At 46.2% G+C, this 20658-nt stretch overlaps 1 protein-coding gene across 3 annotated transcripts in view; it reads right to left on the minus strand.

Annotated features, from left to right (window-relative positions):
• LYST (lysosomal trafficking regulator) overlaps positions 1 to 20658 on the minus strand; it is a 4348576-nt gene that overhangs the window by 3820096 nt on the left and 507822 nt on the right. Inside the window, exon 7 of one of the 3 annotated variants that reach the window (XM_086927078.1) lies at positions 3176 to 3259. The exons of the other annotated variants lie outside the window; for them this stretch is intronic. Coding sequence (XP_086783204.1) covers positions 3176 to 3259 — 84 coding nt within the window. The remainder of the gene's footprint in view (positions 1 to 3175; positions 3260 to 20658) is intronic. 3 annotated transcript variants of the gene reach the window in all.

Consider the following 20658-nt stretch of genomic DNA (forward strand, 5'->3'; position numbering starts at 1 on the left):
TACTCTCTGAGAGAGTAAGTCAATTTGGTTTCTATTTTTTGTAGTGCGATGACACCTAGTGCATGGGTTGGCACCATATTGATTGAGTTATGCCCAGATCTATATGGAACCTTGTTAGTGGAGTGCATCTAGACCAGACAGGCTCAGTATAAGTATGGGCGACTGTGTCATCTGTAGGTGAGGATTATATTTGACTGTTCCTCCTCGGTACACATACCCTAGGCGTGCCATTTCTGCATCCAATGAATCCGCTTGGGAGCATGGTTTTCACTATTTATTCGATTCTATTAATAGGGTGCTGTGACTATGTAGCTTTCACTTTCAGTATACATTTATTTATGCAGTGTATGTTTGTGTTTTCATAGCATCAGGCTCTCGAGTACTTCGGTGTGTGACTGGCTACACACCTATGCGGTTTTGATTCTAATGGCTGCTTTGGATATTCAGTAGGTTCTCGTGATACCCTGGATATAGGATCAATGTATGTATTTTTCATCCTTATTTTTACTGGTGTTGGTTCTAATCCCTTTATAATTTATAATATTTTTTCACTTTTTGGTGTATGCACTAGGGTTCTCCCTTAAGTTCTTCTATCTTTCCAGCACTCTTTTTAATATATTGGACATGGTGGTCTATTCTGGTTGGTTTGGACAGTGGTTATATATTTCTTTTAAGGTTCTCCAGCATTTGAATCCTTTGATTCGCAATTGAAATATGTATATGTCTGCTTATACTGAATAAAGTAACTCCTCAAAGAAATTCTACTAATAAACTTGTTTGCGCCCTGACAAAGGAACTTTGGACAGTTGCCTTTTCCGAAACGCGAGTCGGCGCTTTTTGCTTTGCTTGCTTGTGATTATTATTGTATTGTTTTTCTCCCTTTGTTGTATTGTCTTCTCCAATTGTATTGTAAATATTTTATTGCATTGTATATGGGTGTTTGAATGATTGAGGATGTGTGGGTGTCTCAGGGTGTGTGGGGGTTGTATTGTGTATTTACATTGACAGTGTATTTTGGAATATTGTGATGATACTTCTTTTGTGTACATATAAAAAGAAATAAAATAAGAAATATGTTTTTCAAATAAACTCTGTGCTGGACAATGTTGATATAAATGGATCTATGGGTGCATCACCTTTAGACTGTGTTCTAGGAGAGGTTTTGTGTTTTTGTTTATATTTGATCCCTGCCTTCTTCTCCTAGTATTTCTATTATCAGGGACCCTCGCTTGTTTTTTTGATTTATAACATGTGCTTGGGAGAAGAAATTACGTTTTAAAGAGCATTGCTCTTGCCTTATGGAGTTAAGTGGTTCTCCATACCTTTAAGCACCGTGAACCTAATTTTTGTATATCTATACTATTAGTGTAATCCAACCTAGAGGCGCCAAAATCCCTATACGCATAAACCACGTCGTCGATATCTTTATACATTTCTGTAGGTCAGTGTGTGTGCATCTATTTTTTGAGTATACATCACTGTGCAGGCATTGTGAACACATGGCAGTGAATACTGCACTGATAGGAAAAGGGTATTTAAAATAGAGTATGCAAGTAATGTTGAATGTGAGGAGTGCAGGTGGTGCAAAGTAGATGATTAGCCATACAGGTGGCATGTATGGAGCATAGGGAGGTGGTGTCGAATAGACTATTACCCTTAGATGTGGCATGTATAGAGCATAGCAGAAGTGGTGCTAAGTGCACCATTACCCTTACAAGTAGCATGTATAGAGAATAGCAGAGCTGTTGCCAAATACACTACTACTCTGAGAGGTTGCATGGATAGATATAACAGAGGTGGTGTTGAGTACAAAATTACCCTTAAATGTTGCATGCACGGGACATAGCAGAGGTGGTGCCAGTACATTATTACTTTAAGAGGTGGCATGTACGGAGCATAGCAGAGGTGGTGCCGAGTACATTATTACCCTTACAGGTGACATGTATGGAGCATAGCTGGAGGGACCTTCAGTAACTTGCATGTATCTATTTGTTTGCCTCTCTGTATGTTTCTTTTTCAGAGTATGTTTGTGTTTGTGTGTTTTCCTTTATAAGTGGTCCTCTAAATATAGGTTGTACTCACATATAGAGGAGCAGCTACAAACTAAGACACAAAAAGACACAAACGCTCTGAAAAATAAACATAAATGCAGAAAACTGAAGATAAGTGGAAGTGGTGCAGAGTATAACATTAACCTTACAAATTGCATGTATGGGGCATAGCAGAGATGTGCCAAGTACATTATTACCTTTAGAGGCAGCATATATGAGGCATAGCAGAGATGGTGACGAGTACATTATTACCTTTAGAGGCAGCATGTATGAGGCATAGCAGAGATGGTGCTGAGTACATTATTACCCCTTAGAGGTGGCATGTATGGGACATAGCAGAGATGGTGCTGAATACATTATTACCCTTAGAGGTCGCATGTATTGGGCATAGCAGAGATGGCGCAAGGTACATTATTACCCTTAGACCTAGCATGTATGAGGCATAACAGAGATAGTACCAAATAGACAATTACCCTTAGAGGTGACATGTATGGAGCATAGCTGGGAGGACCTTCAGTAACTTGTGTGTATGTATTTGTTTGCCTCTCTGTATGTTTCTTTGTCAGAGTGTGTGTCTGTGTTTGTGTCTTTTTCTTTGTAGATGCTCCTCTATATATAGGTTGTACCCAAATCTAGAAGAGAAACTACAAACGAAGAGACAGAAAGACAGAGACACACTCTGAAAAAGAAACATAAATGCAGAGAACTAAAGGAGATGAGTGCAGGTGGTGCACAGTAGACGATTACCCTTACAGGTGGCATGTATGGAGCATAGCAGAGGTGATGCAAGTAGACTATTCCCTTTAGAGGCGGCATGAATGGAGCATAGACAAGGTGGTGCCGAGTACACCATTACCCTTACAGGTGGCATTTATGGAGCATAGAAGCGGGGGTGCAGAGTACACCATTACCTTTAGAGGTGTCATGTATGGAGCATAGAAAAGGTGGTGTAGAGTACACCATTACCCTTTGAGGTTTCATGTATTGAGCATAAGGAAGGGGGGTGGGGAGACGTTGAGTAGCATGTGTGTGTCTATATGTTAGTAATTTACTTGCAATTTTTTTAATCTTGCTAAAACATTGTTGTACGTACATAAGATAACTTTAATCAGTAATGCACTTACCAGAGTTCCTATAGTTTTTGATAGCAGTGTTTCAATAGTTATCGGGAACGACACAGTAGTGCTGTCATTCGATAGTATCTTGAGCTGTGGATTTATAAAAATAAACAGTGTTTATATATCGGAAAGTAAAAATAATTATAGAAGTGCTGTCAACATTATTTGATCAATTTAAAATGCAAATATTTATATAAATGGACAAATGCACAAAAAAGTATAGAATTGTTAGCTAGCTAATGTTTTTTTTAAAAAGTAATGGAAAAAGTTATAACTATATAAAAAGATGCTTGTAAAAATAAAATCCACTTACTGAAATTGTTGAAGTATGAAGTGCTTGTCGAAGTAGGAATTGCAGAACTGCCAACTACACTTGAAGATCTGTCTAAACTCAGCTTTTAGGAAAGATGTATTTTAGGGAGGTTATATAGACCAAAAGCAATTAATTTGCTGTAGAAAGAGTTGCTTAGTAACAAATACCCAATGGCAGCAAAGAGAAATAAAAAAATATATATATAACATGAAATCACATGATGCACAAATGGGTGCGTGAAGTTTTTTTTGCAAAAAAGTGTTTAATGAACAACACTTACTTTCGTTTTTGCTCAGACAGAGCTTGAATGTCATTAGCATGGGTGTCTGTAGAGGGGGCAAGCGGGGGCACTTGCCCCCCCCCCCTGGATTCGCCAGTGCGTCCGTTGTGGGCCCAGTTAGGGCAGGCACTAGTCCATCATGCTTTGGAAATGGTGGCATTGTTCCAGGTGGCAGCCCCCTCCATTGGGTGGGAAGGGTGCAAGGGGGTGGCCGAGAAGGGTGCAAGGTAAAGGGGAGAAGGGTGCAAGGCAGAGGGGGAGAAGGGTGCAAGCCGCAAGGGGAGAAGCGTGCAAGCCGCAAGGGGAGAAGGGTGCAAGGCACAGAAGGGTACAAGACAGAGGAAAAAGGGTGCAAGTGAGAGAGGAGAAGGGTGCAAGGGAGAGAGGAGAAGGGTGCAAGGGAGAGGGGAGAAGGGTGCAAGGCAAAGGGGAAAAGGGTGCAAGGCAGAGGGGAGAAGGGTGCAAGGGAGAGGGGAGAAGGGTGCAAGGGAGAGGGGAGAAGGGTGCAAGGGAGAGGGGAGAAGGGTGCAAGGGAGAGGGGAGAAGGGTGCAAGGGAGAGGGGAGAAGGGTGCAAGGCAGAGGGGAGAAGGGTGCAAGGTAGAGAGGAGAAGGGTGCAAGGCAGAGCGGAGAAGGGTACACATTAGAGGGGAGAAGGGTGCAAGGTAGAAAAGCTTGCAAGGCGGAGGTGGAGCAGGGTACAAGGGGGAGGGGGAGAAGGGTGCAAGGGGAGGGGAGAATGGTGCAACGGGGAGGGCAAGAAGGATGCAAGGCAAAGGGGAGAAGGGTGCAAGGGGGATGGTGATGAAGTTAAAAATTTGCCCCTCCCTGTAAACATTTCTGCGGACGCCCATGGTGATTCGTTTTACTTTACTTTCAGTCTTGTGATAATGCTTTGCATTGTAAGACGTATTGATTTTTTTTGATACATAAAAGAATATGAAGATTGCATCGTCTAATTATTTGATAGGTCTTAAATGGAGACGCAGAAACAGAAATATACAGCCAGATACGTACAGACAGACATGCATTGACCATTCCATTTTAAAGATGCACATATATAGATGCATACACAGTAACAAACACCAGAGCAAATTTTAAGTAAAGCATTTAAAACATTTTATAAGGTAGCTTTCGTTTTGTATATATTTTATTGGAACTAATAGATATATCCAACATTTTGATAATTTTGTAATATATTTTGTTTTAGGATGATCTGTATTTATTTACGTGCTGCAGTGTATATTTTTTTGGCACCAAAACTGCTACTAATGTGTTAATTACCAACAGTTCATGACACTGGGAAGGAAACCTTAAAACATTGTTGCAAATATAAAAGTAACAAGTAATAATGGACCAGCAAAGTAGAAAAAACGGTAATTAGACTCATTCGGAGGATGGCAATTTAATACATTGGAAGGACAAAGAAGATTAGAAAAAGAGACAAATAATACCAGATGGGCTACGTAGGAGAATAGTAATTAAAGACATTCAGATCACAGAAGAGGTTAGAAAAGTAAAAGTGAAACCAATAGCGTCATTACTTCCACAAGGACTAATTTGGAGCCTTTTGCAAGTGTTGTTCCTGTTCATGATTGTCTATGTTTAGCATTTTGTTTTTAAGTTTTCATTACTATTGTGTGCAAAAGAGCTGAAGGTGATGAATGCAGGTGGTGCTAAGTAGACCATTACAGGTGGCATGTATGAGGCATAGCGCAGTTGCTGCCTAATAGAACATGACACTTAGAGGTGGCATGTATGGCGCATAGCAGAGGTATTGCCGAGTACACCATTACCCTTAGAGATGGCATGTATGGGGCATAAATACAACAAAAAGGGAGAGGAGAGATGAAATGGGGTGGATTTGGTCTCCCCAAATACTATTACTTAAACAAAAAGAATCCACACAGGAATGTTTCTAGAGTGGTCCCCACTATGGTGGGGAGCACACAGTGTTCTTTAAATACCCCTCACACACCCAAGAGGACCCTTGGTGTCATGCTTCATCATTGGGGTTGCGCACCCCTCTACGGGATGCGGCTTGCTACTAACTGACGGAATACGTGGGAGCACTAAGGTTTTGACTATGTGTGGTGTGAGGATGGGTTATATCATTGAGTGAGTGGTGGGTTCGAAAAAAGTGAAAAAATGATAAAGGGCCTGGCACGTGAGGTCTAATAAATTTTAATGGGCCTCCGTGCTGGCACTATTAAAAGGGGGATTTGTATATTAATGTACAACACCTCATGAGTGCGTCAACATGTTTAGAAGCTGGGCTTCTTCTTCAGGACGGGGTTGCACAGATCCTCGCCTTACTCACGTCCAAATGTCCCTTAACATCACTGTTAAACTTAATTTAGTTTAATTTGGCTATCCGAGGCTAGTGTGTGCCTAATTTTTAATTGATAGATATCTGCAATGTATACCTGTAATGAAAAGACGGATGACGGATACTTTCTTTTGGAAACTCAAGCGACACACCAACTGCAACACACCACAGTGCATTTACATGAACACTTCTCCCTGTGACAAGAAATATGTATGAATGACGATGAGACTGGTCAAGATACGCATCACCGAGCACAAGAGTAATGTGCGGTGCATGGGAATAACCACCAAAATGTATACACACTGTAAAGAAATCCGACACCCAGCAGAGTCCTTGAGATGGGTGGTACTTGAGGCACACCACAGAAGCACGCAACATGCCTTTTAAAGAATGGAACGGAGGTGGGTGCACTGTCTTTCCTCCCACACGACTGGCCTCGATGATATACCATCGGCCGCCCTGACAGGGAGATAGACACTCTTCTTCCTGTACCCTGAATTTAACCCTTTATCCAATATGATTAGTATTTTTATATCCATCCACTGCCATGCAAATAACCACCACTACCCCCACTGTTTAGGGTACCACCCAGGTCAGACACAGGGTACATATCCACCTCCATACTCTGGTTACACACCGCTCTGACTCTAAAATCGCATTTGGATCTGTTTGCCTGGTGGCTGCAATACAAAGGGTGACATTGAAAACTTATGGACAAATAAATAGGGGAACCACTGCCTCTGGTTTCTGGTTTGTTTTTCGTCTTCGGGCTCCATTTAGCAACCGACACACACGTATATTTGTGAATTACAGTCCGGGCATTATACATGTCTACGGTGGGACTGTTGCCATTACACCACACGAATCCCTGCATACCTTACATCTTATTTGTGAAGCGCCACGATCTGCACTGTGAGACATGACTCATGACTCCCTGTCAAGACTGTCTGTAGGCGCTAGATGCTGGTATAGGGCGGGCAACACACATTTTGTGAACACTTTTTGAACGCACCTACCAAGCGCGGTCACCAGCATGCGAGGAGTCTGAGACTTTACCCCCGGTATGAGACTTGGGCCATCTGGTGACACTATACATTTAATTACTTACGAGGATTAATGACAACCTAGGCCCCTCTATCACGAACCACCACCTTGATACTGCCTCCAGTAGTAGGTCTCCTAGGAGTACTTCCTGCACTCCAAGATGGCCCCCCCTCGGGCAGGGGACTCTGAACAACCAGCCCAGTCCCTCCTAACACCACGTGACACGACGTAGGGGACTTTCTCCACCCACCACCATTGTTTAGATAGTTTTGCACTTAGATCCTGATGAAATGCTATGGCCCAGTATTGGCTGGAAAGCATGAAACATGTTGACCACATCACACAATTTGAGCGTCACTCTTCTGGACCATTAATCCAGGGAGCAGCCACTCCTTTTCCTTTTTAACAAGGTGGAGAACCATACCAATAAATTCGCTGTTTTGTATTGTCCAACCCTTTTAAATAACACCACTTTTTTCACATCTACACTTCCCTCTAGGGCCCTCACACCCATAGCACCATACGGCAGGAATAAAAGATCTCCGCTAAAGAGCCCCTTTATGGGTGCCCGTTGGGTATTGCAGCGCCGACCCGACGAGGAGCAAGTCCATATGATGAAGCATGACACCTAGCTTGCTGGGTGTGTGAGGACTCTAGTTCCGAAAAGGAGAATTCCCTACTTCTGCCTCTGTGACTATTCTCTTTCTTTTCCTTTTACTTGGGGAACAGTACACTCTTCTTGTTAGGCATGGTATAACCCAACGCAGCATTCCATTTAAGATAAGAGGGGTGCTCCCCTGACACCTCCTCACGCTGGGATGCAGCATATAATTTAGTAATCAAGCCCTTGCGCTCCTCACCAGCGAGCACCACAAGCAGTGCCCACAAAGGTTGTGATTCAGCTGGGTAATCAGGATAGATCGCTCTGAGCGCTTGTCGCACCGTTACATATGTAAAGTTTAACATCAAACCATGAGTACGACCAGCTTGCAAGTCAGACAATGAAGGGAAGTGACCCTGTTTATACAGATCTCCCATTTTAAGCACACCGGCAGACCTCAGTGTGTGCAAGGCCAAGCTTTCCTGTGCCGCCGAGATGCCCGGATGAGCTGCTAGTGGTAGCTGTGGGGCATAGAGGTAGGCTAGCTGTGCCCTCTTTGCGAGAGCTTGCCAGGCCCAGGCTGTACATAGTGCTGGATTAATCTCCTCCCTGGGTCCTCCACTGCCACCCAAGAGTGCTGCCGCAACAAGTGGCAAGGAGAGGATAGCATCTGCTTCTACCGCTGTGTACGGCAGAAACGTTTGGGGAAAGAACCAATAATGAGCAAAATTCGCCTGAGCGCATAAATAGTAGAGACGCATATCCGGAGAAGCCACCACATTCAAACGGTTGTTCAATTGTATCCCAGCTACAGCGAGGCTTCTTGCCCCCCAGATGAACGATAACAAAGCTGACTGCAGTGCCTTAAAAACAGCGATATTCAGACAGATAGGAATATTCACGAAGAGATATAATAACTTGGGTAGAACAGTCATTTTCGTCACTGCAATACCATCTGCGAGCGAGAGGGGAAGCCGGGTCCAGCACTCAGCTTTATCTATAAATTGGGAGATGGTGCGGCCATAGTTCATGGAAATAACCAGCGCAGGGTCCCTATGTAACCATCCACCCAGGTATTTTACCGGGTCCAGGCCAGTGGGAAATCCAGCTCGAATTCGCAAGTGCCTGCAGTCAGGGGAAAACACTAGATTTGGCCCAATTAATCCCTAGTCCTGAGAATCCCTCAAATCTGACGTATTCACGAAGTAACTCATGTAAATCGGTGGCGGGTTCACGGACATATAGCAGCATATCATCTGCGTATAGCGAGACAATAAGCGGACGCTGCCGAAATCGCAGAGCAGCAGATGCATGGAGCGGACGCAATTTCCATGCAAGAGGCTCCAGGACTAATGCAAAAAGCATTGGTGATAAAGGGCAGCCCTGTCTCGTGCCTCTACGAATAGGGAAAGTAGTGGACACCCAACCATTGACACGAACCCTGGCCACCGGCTCAGTATAAAGAACTCTGATCCACTGAAGGAAAAAGGGAGGGAAGCCCATTCTAGTAAGCACTGTGAACATAAAAGCTCATTGAAGAGAGTCAAAAGCCTTCGTTGCGTTGAGCAGCACAGCCACAGCTTGAAAATCAGAGTCAAAGTAATGCAAGGTAGCAAACCGCGTGCGCAAGTTATGTGTAGTGGAACGCGAAGGAACAAAATCTGACTGGTCTGGAAACACCAGTAGAGGAACCAGCGGTTGTATCCGGAGGGCAATAATTTTAGGTAATATTTTGCCATCCATGCTGATAATCGAGAGGCGTCTGTATGAGTCAAAACGGGTGCCTAATCCAGTTTCAGGAGCATGACTAAGAGGGCTTCCCTAAAGGAGGGTGGGAGACGACCAGTATCGTATGCTTCCCTGTAAACCACCGGCAGTCTAGGGGCCTGAGCGTCCGCGAATAACTTGTAAAACTAACTGGGGAACCTATAGAAACCCGCAGCTTTGATTGTAGGAAGAGACATAATAGCGAGTTTCACGTCCTCCACATCACAGGGCTGCGTAACATATTCCCTATGACTGGGGGACAGCCACCCTAGAGCAATGCCGTCAAGATAAGAATGCAAGTCATCTTGCCGTAACTCAGTTCTATTGTCATAAAGACCTGCATAGCAGTTGAGTATAGTCTTGCGAATATCTGCAGTGGTGTACCACGCCTCCCATGTCTCGCTAAGTATTTCAAGCCACGCGGCGCAGTCAGCTTCTGAGCGAGTGAGCGGCTGGGCCTACCCCCTTGCCATAGTATCGGGCTTTTCTGCGCCTTGACCTATAGAGCAACTCCTGATGGACCGTATTGTTGTGTTCAGTAACCAGCTCCCGAATCGTAGATAGCGTTGCGGGGGAAGGGTCCACATCGTAGGCACATTCTAAAGTGGAAATTTCATCAGCTAGTTTTTTAATCCTACGCCGTAGATTTCTCAGGACACCTGCCTGCGCACCCATGCAAATCCCCCTAACGGTTACTATAAAAGCCTCCCAGAGGACACCAGCGCTTTCTACAGAACCCTCGTTTTCCCTGAAAAAATTATGAATGGCTTCCCCAATCGTATGTTTAAAGACTGAGTCAGATAAGGAAGATTGCTGTAGCCGCCAAGTGAACAGAGGCCTCTCACATGCAAAGACCCGTAACTCTAAGAGCACAGGAGAGTGGTCCGAGAGCTTCCGGGCAATGTGACGTACTTCAGTCGTCCAAGTACATACAGCTTCAGTAGTCAACCAAAAATCCAATCAGGACCAGGTCCCATGCACGGAAGATGTGAACGTGCTCTCATGCGCTCAGGGTGTCGCAGTCGCCACACATCGCTCAAGCGCCCCGCATCCATCAATCCCAACAGCATCGCGGAAGTTTGCTTAGACCTAACGACCTCACTGTCCTTACGGTCAAGAGTGACATCCAGACAAACATTAAAGTCACTGCCCCAGATGGTCTCCACCTCAGGAAAACTCATTATGCGGCGCCACACATCTGAGAAAACGGCAGGATCATCCACATTTGGTCCATACACATTTACCAACAACACATTAGTGTGAGAAGTTGGCATGGTATATCAATCATCAGGAGTTTGTTAAAGCGCAACTACTCACCCGTAAGGGTCTCAAGGCGCTGGGGGTGGGGGGGGGGGGGGGGTGCAGGTTCTATTCCATCCAGGAGGGGGTCTGTCGAAGAGCCAGGTTTTGAGGTTTCTTGCGAAGATGGGGAGCAATGTTGTCTGTCTGAGGTGGAGCGGAAGGGCGTTCCATGCTTTGGCCGCGAGGAAGGAGAAGGAGCGGCCTCCCGATCTGGTCTTTCTGGTGCGGGGGACCACGGCGTAGGAGAGCTGGGCTGATCGTAGGGTCCTTTGGGGTGAGTGGAATTTGAGCCGGCTGTTCAGGTATGCTGGTCCGGTGCCGTGGAGGGCCTTGTGTGCGTGGGTGAGCATCTTAAAGGTGATTCTCGCCTTGAAGGGGAGCCAGTGGAGTGTGCGCAGGTGCTGGGAGATGTGGCAGTGTTTTGGCAGGTTGAGGACCAGTCTTGCGGCGGCGTTCTGGATGTTCTGTAGCTTGCGGATGAGGTTTTTGTTTATTACGGCGTAGAGTGCGTTGCCGTAGTCGAGTCTGCTGGTGACCAGGGCGTGAGTGACTGTCTTTCGGTGTTCGAAGGGGATCCATTTGAAGGTCTTACGAAGGAGGCGGAGGGTGTGGCAGCAGGAAGATGAGACAGAGTTGATATGGCGGTCCATTTTGAGCTCGGAGTCCAGTATGATTCCCAGGTTGCATGCGTGGTCTGTGGGGGTTGGCGGGTTTCCGAGGGCGGTGGGCCTCCAGGTGTCGCTCCAGGCGTCGGGGTTTGGGCCCATGATGAGTACTTCTGTTTTGTTGGTGTTTAGTTGTAGGCAGCTGTTTTTCATCCATTTGGCGACGGCTTCCATGCCTTCTCTAAAGTTGCGTCTGGCGGTGTTGGGCTCGTTGGATAGGGAGAGGATGAGCTGGGTGTGGTCTGCGTATGACACGATGTTGAGTCCGTAGGTTCTGACGATGGGGGCAAGTGGAGCCATGTAGACGTTGAAGAGCGTCGGGCTGAGGGAGGAGCCCTGGGGGACTCCGCAGGTGGTAGGTGTGGGGTCTGCGAGGAAAGGGGGGGGGGGGGGGGGGGTCTGACCAGTTGTGTCCTGCCGGAGAGGAAGGAGCAGATCCAGTCGAGGGCCTTGTCCTGGATTCCTGAGTCGTAGAGTCTGCGTATTAGGGTGCGGTGGGAGACTGTCAAACGCCGCTGATAGGTCTAGGAGGATGAGGGCTACTGTTTCTCCTTTGACCAGTAGGGTGCGGATGTCGTCTGTTGCGGTAAGGAGGGCGGTTTCCGTACTGTGGTTTTTTCTGAAGCCGGATTGGGAGGAGTCGAGGATGTTGTGTTCTTCAATGAATGTGGCGAGTTGGCTGTTGATGGCTTTCTCGATGACTTTCGCTGGGAAAGGGAGCAAGGAGATGGGTCTGTAGTTTTTGAGGTCGGTGAAGTCCACTATTCTAGTGGGCACCTTGCACCAGTCCAAACGACCCTTATTGATGGTGGTTGTAAAGTCAACCTTATAGAAAGCTATCCTAGTGGTAGCTGTGGAGAACAACCTTCCGGCTAAGAGTTTAGAGATGAGTTAAGCGAGTTGTTTTACCATTTATAATCTCTTGAGTACCAAATGAAAGCACACCACACAAGGTATATATCAAATATATATGTATTTATTCTAAACACAACCCAACTGGACTCTTTATGAGGTCAGAGGTAAAAGTACAATACAAGGATCTTAATTAGCATACAATAAGTTGCACAGTATACGTTATGCCCTAGGGGCCTCACAAACCATATACTAAAATAGTGGTATAAGAACTATGTGTGGAATAGAAAGCAGGCCTAGGGGGGCCTGTGGAATCGCTGGGGCTTCTAGGAACAACCAAAGATTAGGATGTAGGAGGCCCACTGGAGACGTGTGCAGTGTCTAAACACAGCAGCGGGTTACCATTGACTTTCTATAGAGAACGAACAAGTTACAATTTTAAAGATTAAGGGTACAAGGAGGTGAACTGCGATGGAACCCTTTTAGACTAGGACACTTGGAGAGTCAATACCCATGGGAGCACCGGAGTACTCGTGTTACCTCACCCAGGGAAGCCGGGTGCATAGGTGTCTTTCGTTTCGTCGTCGATTCCAATGGAGAGCTGCGAAGAAGTGCTGCAGGCGACCAGAGGAAAAGTGTCCGGGTGGATCGGAGATGTGAAGAACCTGAAGGCAGAAGGGACAGAGTCTGGGTCACTAGCCAGTGACCAGGATGGCGATGGGAAGCTGCCAGCCAATGTCGGGTTATTTCAGGTGAAAAGGTGAAGCTTGTCTCTTCAGCCACGAGGTCCAGGAGGCGTAGACGACGACCAGGAGCTGGATTCGAGCTGTCCCACGAAGGATCTAGTAGACTGCGGTGTCGGTATCCGGATTGGACCCAATAAGCCTTGGCAAACGTAATCCACGCAAGATGTCGAGATTGGCTTCGGTGCAGACCAGCGAGGTCTGGGGAACTTATACTTTGCAGGGAAGTTGGAGCAAGCCTGGAGCAACCTGGAAAGCAAAGTAAATCAAAGGATAGTCTTCGTGGGGGCTCACTAACCAACGGACTAGGAACGGCGAAGACGCGTCAAGCTGAAATGCACAAAGCGGGCCAACAGGACACTCGTGGAATGTGGGCCTCTGAGCTTTGGTGCAAAAGGTGCCCGGGGCAGGGGCTTCAAGCACTCCAATGCACAACTTTGGGATACCTCAGGAAGTAAGTGCAGGTTGCAAAATGCAGGATGTCCAGGAGTTCCGGTCCCACGTCTCTCGTGTCCGCTACAGGTCTCAGCTTTGCTGGGAGCGCAGGTCAGCATCAGAGATGTCTGGAAGTCTGTGTCCTGTGTCGCAGATTCTTCGGGATCCGGGGGGGAGCCTCGAAAATGCAGACCGGCAAAGATGCAGTTGGTGCCTGTTTGAACAGGGTGGTCACTCCTTGACCACAAGGGAGATTTCTTCCGTCTTCCAGTCGATATGGAATGTCGAAGGTCCAAGATATATGTTGCAGAATTTTGTCCAGGGTAATCTAAAGTCTAGGGACTGGGGTTCTATACTTATAGTAAGTGATGGGGTTGGACTAACTCTAAGGTCCCTCTTATGGGTGGACTTGGGGAGGGGGTGGTTACACCCTTTCCCCTTTGTCCAGTTGAGCCAGAGCTGGTGCTGAGCGCCCCAGCAACCGGTTTGAACTGGGAAATGCATGGAGCACCTTGTGTGCTCCAGGCAGTGTCTGAAAAGCATTTACTGAATGCAACTCACCCTGCCCCAATACACTAAAGCCTGTCTGGGGAGGTGCTAGCACCTTAGCACCTCCCTAGACAGGAAACACATTGTCCAGGCCTCCCCTGCCAGAGTTTCGTCTAGCAGCAGGAGGGCAGACTTGTGTCTGTGGCAGCAGCTTCCATTTTGTGATGCTGGGGCTCTGTTTAACTTTAACCGAGTTTACCATTAACTACATGTCTTCTCCCTCTAGAAGGGTGGAATGTTACCCCCGCCGCCAGGAGTGGCGGGGGGAGGGGGGTAGTATTCCTAAGTGTTTGACACCTTGCACAACATGTTTTGATAAAGCCAAAACAAAGTTAGCATTAACGGTGAGGATTATAATGCACTTAAGAGTATATGGTATGGCTATATCATAGAACAGCTATAAGGAGATGGTTCCGAAAGCTGCAGAGGGGCTCAGCTCATGCTAGGGCACCCTCTCTCACAAAACCAAGCACTCTGCCTCCAGGATTGTCAAGGCCTGCCATAGGAGTGACTTATAGCTTATTATGTGTCTATATTTATATATAGATATAGGTTTACTATATCTAAGTAAGGGGTGACTACACCACCTTACCCAGGCTGCAAGTGCAGACCTGTGGTGTCAGTTTGGAAGGATAACCAGGGGTGGCACAATAAATGCTGCAGCGCCTGGTAGGGCCAAGGTGCACCTATGCCCTGGGTACCTAAGGTACCATATACAGGGGCACACAAGGGTGACCCAGTAACCAATCTGGTATGTACCTAAAGGACATGGTATCAATTTAGAGAGAGAACAGCTAGGCTGTGGACCTGATTAGCGGGGCCACAGCCATACTAAAGTCGAAAAACAAGTGAATCACAGCAAAAAGTGGGGGTAAACATAGGAAGCAGACCCTAGTCTCCTACACCCCCCCCCCCACCAACGAAGAGACATTAAACTAACATTGACCAGTTGAGTCTTCATGTTCTAAGTGGAAATATCTGGAGAGTCCATCTGCATTGGCATGGTTACTCCCAGGTCTATGTTCCACTGTATAGTCCATCCCTTGTTTAGAAATGGACCACCTGAGAAGTTTGGGATTTTCACCCTTCATCTGATTTAGCCACAAGAGGGGCTTATGGTCTGTCTGAATCTTGAAGTGAGTACCAAACAAGTATGGCATCAGCTTCTTCAGGGCCCAAACCACAGCAAAGGCCTCCCTCTCAATAGCTGACCAACGTTTCACTCTAGGGGTCAGCCTTCTGCCAATAAAAGCTACAGGCTGGTCTTGACCTTCTTCATTCAATTGTGATAGCACAGCCCCTACCCCCAACTCAGAAGCATCTACTTGAACAATGAATTCTTTGGAGTAGTTAGGACTTTGCAGAATTGGTGCAGTGCACATGGCCTGCTTCAGGTCATCAAATGCCTTTTGACAGATGACTGTCCACTAAACTTTCTTAGGCATTCTTTTAGAAGTTAAGTCATTCAGGGGTGTTACTTTAGAACCATACCCCTTGACGAATCTCCTATAGTACCCAGTCAGGCTCAAGAAAGCTCTGACCTGAGTCTGGGTGGTTGGAGCAACCCAGTCCATTGTGGTCTGGATTGGTTGAACCTGGCCTCCACCTACAAGGTGGCCCTTGTACATAACCTGACTCTGCCCTATCTGGCACTTAGTAGCCTTGATAGTTAGGCCTGCCTTTTGTAGGGCCTCCAAAACATATTTCAGGTGGATCAGGTGATCCTCCCAGGTGGAGCTAAAGACAACAATATCATCAAGATAAGCTGCACAGTAGTCATCCAGGCCTGTGATGACTTTATTCACTAACCTTTTAAATGTGGCAGGTGCATTTTTCAGACCAAAGGGCATTACCACAAACTGATAATGTCCACTAGGGGTTGAAAATGCTGTCTTTGGCTTTGCATCACCAGCTAATCTGATCTGCCAGGAGCCAGCTGTCAGATCAAATGTGCTAAGAAATTGTTCAGATGCCAACTTATCTATGAGCTCCTCTGCTCTGGGTATTGGATGGGCATCTGTCCTAGTGACAGCATTGAGGCATCTGTAGTCCACACACAACCTCATCTCTTTCTTACAACCCTGGGTGTGAGGGTTTGGCACAATGACTACTGGACTGGCCCAAGGGCTCTCTGAAGGTTCAATAACTCCCAATTCCAACATTTTCTGGACTTCTGTCCTGATACAGTCCCTGACATGATCAGGTTGCCTATATATCTTGTTTTTAACAGGCAGACTGTCCCCAGTGTCCACTTCATGAGTGCACCAGGTAGTCTTACTTGGAGTCAGTGAAAACATATCTGTATTGTTGCAGAACTTGTCTGCAGTCATTTTGCTGCTAGTCAGTGAGGTTGCCTGCCAAGGCTACACCATCAACTAACCCATCATCAGGGTTCTGAGAGAGCAGGTATGGGAGATGGTCACTCTCTTCCTCCTGTCCTTCATCAGTAGCCATGAGCGAGCCCATGTCTGCCCTGTCAACATATAGTTTCAGTCTGTTGACACAAAGCACCCTATGGGGCATCCTGGGAGTTCCAAGATCTACTAAATAGGTAACCTCTCCCTTGTGTTCAATAATAGTGTGGGGTCCACTCCATTTGTCTTGGAGCTGCTGGGGCCACAGGCATAAATACCCACACTTTCTGTCCTGGCTGGTAAACAGGCAGTACAGTCTTTTGGTCATGCCAGGCCTTTTGCAATTCCTGGCTAGCATCAAGGTTTTTGGTTGCCTTTTTCATGTACTCTGCAATCCAAGCGCGGAGACCAAATAAATAGTCCACAATGTCTTGTCTGGGAAGTTTGAGAGGTAACTTCCATCCTTCCTTCACCAGACAAAGGGGTCCTCTTACAGAATGCCCACACAGAAGTTCAAAAGGGCTGTAGCCAACCCCCTTCTGTGGGACCTCTCTGTATGCAAATAAAAGGCAGGGCAGTAGGATACCCCATCTCCGCCTGAGCTTTTCAGGAAGACCCTTAATCATACCCTTTAAAGTCTTGTTGAACCTTTCAACTAGACCATTGCATTGTGGGTGATCGGGTGTGGTGAACTTGTAGTTCAGTCCACACTCCTTCCACATTGCAATCAAGTAACTAGACAAAGTTTGCACCTCTGTCTGAAACACCCTCCTTAGGGAAACCCACTCTTGAGAAAACTCCCAAGAGGGCTCTTACCACAACAGGTGCTGTAGTGGTCCTAAGTGGTATAGCTTTTGGGTACCTGGTGGCATGATCCAGTACCACCAGGATAAACCTGTGTCCAGATGCTGTCTGAGCATCCATTGGTCCAATAATATCAATCCCCACTCTTTCAAAGGGAATCCCCACCACAGGTAGTGGTATAATGGGGGCCTTTGTAGTGCCACCTGCTTTGCCACTGGCTTGGCAGGTTACAAAGGAGAGACAAAACTCCTTTGTGTCTTCTGATATGTGAGGCCAGTGAAAGTGAGGGACAAGCCTGTCCCAAGTCTTGTTCTGGCCAAAATGTCCAGCAAGGGGAATATCACGGGCTAGTGTCAAAAGGAAGCCCCTGAATGCGAAAGGTATGACCAACCTCCTGGAAGCACCAGGCTTGAGGTCTCTAGCCTCTGAATAAAGGAGCCCTTCATCCCAATAAACTTTATGGGTGCCACTAGCATTCCCTGCAGCCTCAGCAGCAACTTGCTGTCTGAGGGGATCAAGAGAAGGGCAGTCCAACTGTGCCTGCCTCAGATCTGCCCTAGAAGGGCCCCCCTGTCCCAAGAAACTCAACCTAATCAGGTTCAAGTTCTTCTAGGACAGTTCCTTCTTCAGGCTCACAATCTGCTTCCTCAGAAGGCTGGTCCTCATCCTGAGGTAGGGGCGAAATCACTGTCTTAACACTACTGCTCCTTTTCCTGGTAGGCAACTGGTCCATTATTCCAGAATACAGTGCCTGTTCAGTGCTAGACTTTTTGACCTGTGACCTAGTCACTGCAAGGACATGTGCTGAGATTCCTAACATTTCTGCATGAGTCCTAAACTCCACTTCAGACCAGGCTGAAGTCTCTAGGTCATTGCCAAGCAAACATTCTACAGGGAGGTATGAACTAACAACAACCTTCTTAAGGCCAGTTACCCCTCCTCAGGAGAAATTACCAACTGCCATCTCATGGGTGGTAGTGGCATTGCTAGCATTGGTCACTAGGTAAGTTTCATCTAGTATGATCTGTCCAGGGTCCACAAAGTCAGGTATCACCATTGTGACACTGGCACCTGTGTCCCTGTAGGCCTGAGCCTTTTTCTCATTGACTAAAGGAGTTTGTCTGTACTTGCCCAGATTACTGGGACTCGCAGAGGAGGACCTATCCATGCCCCCATCACAGATCAAAACAGCTTAAGCTGGTACTCTGACTAGGCCAGAGTCCATCTCAGTTCCCAGGGTTAACCATACTACACCCTTCTGTTGAGAACCACCACTTGGAGCTGAACTAGGGGGGAACAGTTGCATTAGGGGCAATGGTGGCTGGAGCGGTCTCCTTTTTGGTGCATTCACTGGTCCATTGAGTATTAACTTACAAATCTTGCACCATGGTTTCTTTGGACCTTCTTTCTTTTTGGATTGTTGGGGACCCCCACCATTAGAAGCTTTTTGGGGACCTTGTGAAGACTTCTGGTCTTTAGCTTTCTCCCCACCCTTTTGGTCTTGCTTCTTCTGGTCACCACCTTGGTTCTGTACCTTCTGCTTCACCCTGGTTCTGATCCATTTGTCTGCCTTCTTACCCAATTCTTGGGAAGAGGTCAAATCAGAGTCAACCAAGTGCAATAACTGGTTCTGACAATTATTAAGAGTCTGTTCTCTCATAATAAGGATATACAATCCTTTATAGTCACTTACTTTACTGCCCAGTAACCAGCCCTCCAGAACCTTAGTAGCACAATCTACAAAGCCAGTCCAGTCCTGAGTCTGTGTCTTCTGGGTATCTCTGCACAGCAACCCATACAGATCAGTGGTTAGGCTAAACCCATCTATCATAGCACTCTTCAGGACATTGTAATTGTCAGCATCCTCTTCTCTTACAGTGAGGAGGTTATCTCTACCTTTGTCTGCAAAGGAGAGCCACAAGATTGCTGCCCACTGCTTAGGGGGGTACCTGCTGTACTTTGCAGGCCCTTTCCAGAGCAATTATCCATTTGTGGATGTCATCCCCACTCTGATAGGGAGGGGCAATCTTGCTTAAGCCAGTATCAATTTTTCACTCTAGATCATGCTTCTTCACTATAGATTCTGCAACATAAATACTATCTTTTACTTCGCAGTTTTTGCCGTTGTTCATTCAATTTTAAACACAACGCATTCACTGACTCATTGCGAATTCCCCGGTAAGATTAGTGCTTCACTGATCCAATCACTAGTACCCACGCTCACCCCTTCAATCACCGTTTTCACAGCAATTTAAGTTGCATGTATGCACCTTGCTCTTTCACTAGTCACTATAATTTTCACTTTGACGGTTGCACCATCCGACTTTGTTCACTCTTTGATTTTGGTTTTTGATTATGGCACTTACTTTTTTCTTTCCGTTTCCTGAACCCTCCCTATCCTGGAACATGATGCACTTTGCTTTATAGTACATTTTTGAGTACCTACTTGGACATCTTTACTATGATTCTAGCGAAATTACGCCTGCTGCCTCTGTAAATAAGCTTCATGATGTGTTTATACTATTTCCTTTAGATTCCCCTGACGAAGGGTGAGCTTTCTTTGCCCGAAATGCATTGGGATATTTAATTTGAAACCCCCTATGAACTTGTTTGACCTTACTTTGGATTTTTGAATTTCAACACTTAATTCTGAACTTTACGAATGGATATAAAGAAATTCTACGCAAAGGTTCAAGGACTATATGTGATTTATTGCTTGAAGTGTTCCTTTAGGATTGTGAAATTGTGCTCTAAGTGTTTTTGAAATTTCACTCAATTTATTGTTTACTATAGTACACTCAGCTTGAGTGACTTGAAGCAGTGCACCGGGTCAACCAGATCTCCATCTGGTATTCTCTTGCCTTGAACTCTCATAGGCTTGCAGAGTCTATTACCCTGCTGCACGCAATTGTTTATCCTCAATTCAATGTTGTATAATTGATTACTCATAATGAATTTGAATAATGAGTGCAAGTCGGTTGCCATCACTTTTTTCATCCTCGTTATGGCCACTCTGTGTCTGACCAGCATCAGCTGAAGGAGTTTATAAAGTCATATCTGTTTTTGGGGTCTGTGTATGTGGGCAAGCAGGCATTGCAGTGGCTTATCTTGTACCATAAGACCTGTAGTTGTATGCACCTTTTCAACAACCGCTGTCCATAACTGTCTCAGATCAGGGCATTTCCACGCCAGGTGTAGAAAATCTGCATCCTCTAATGCACAACTGAGACACTTGCCATCAATGTTGTGTGAGATGTGTTTCAACTTGGCTGGAGTCAGGTAGGTATGATGTAAAAAACTAATGGATCAATTTAAACCAAGGGTCTCCAAACCGGTCCTGGAGGGCCGGATCCATGCCAGATTTTAAAAATAACTACATGTATCTCAATGGGGATATCCAAAAAATATGGCATGGATCCGGCCCTCCAGGACCGGTTTGGAGACCCCTGATT

Source organism: Lissotriton vulgaris, chromosome 6 (genome assembly GCF_964263255.1).
Source record: "Lissotriton vulgaris chromosome 6, aLisVul1.2, whole genome shotgun sequence".
NCBI lineage: Eukaryota > Metazoa > Chordata > Amphibia > Caudata > Salamandridae > Lissotriton > Lissotriton vulgaris.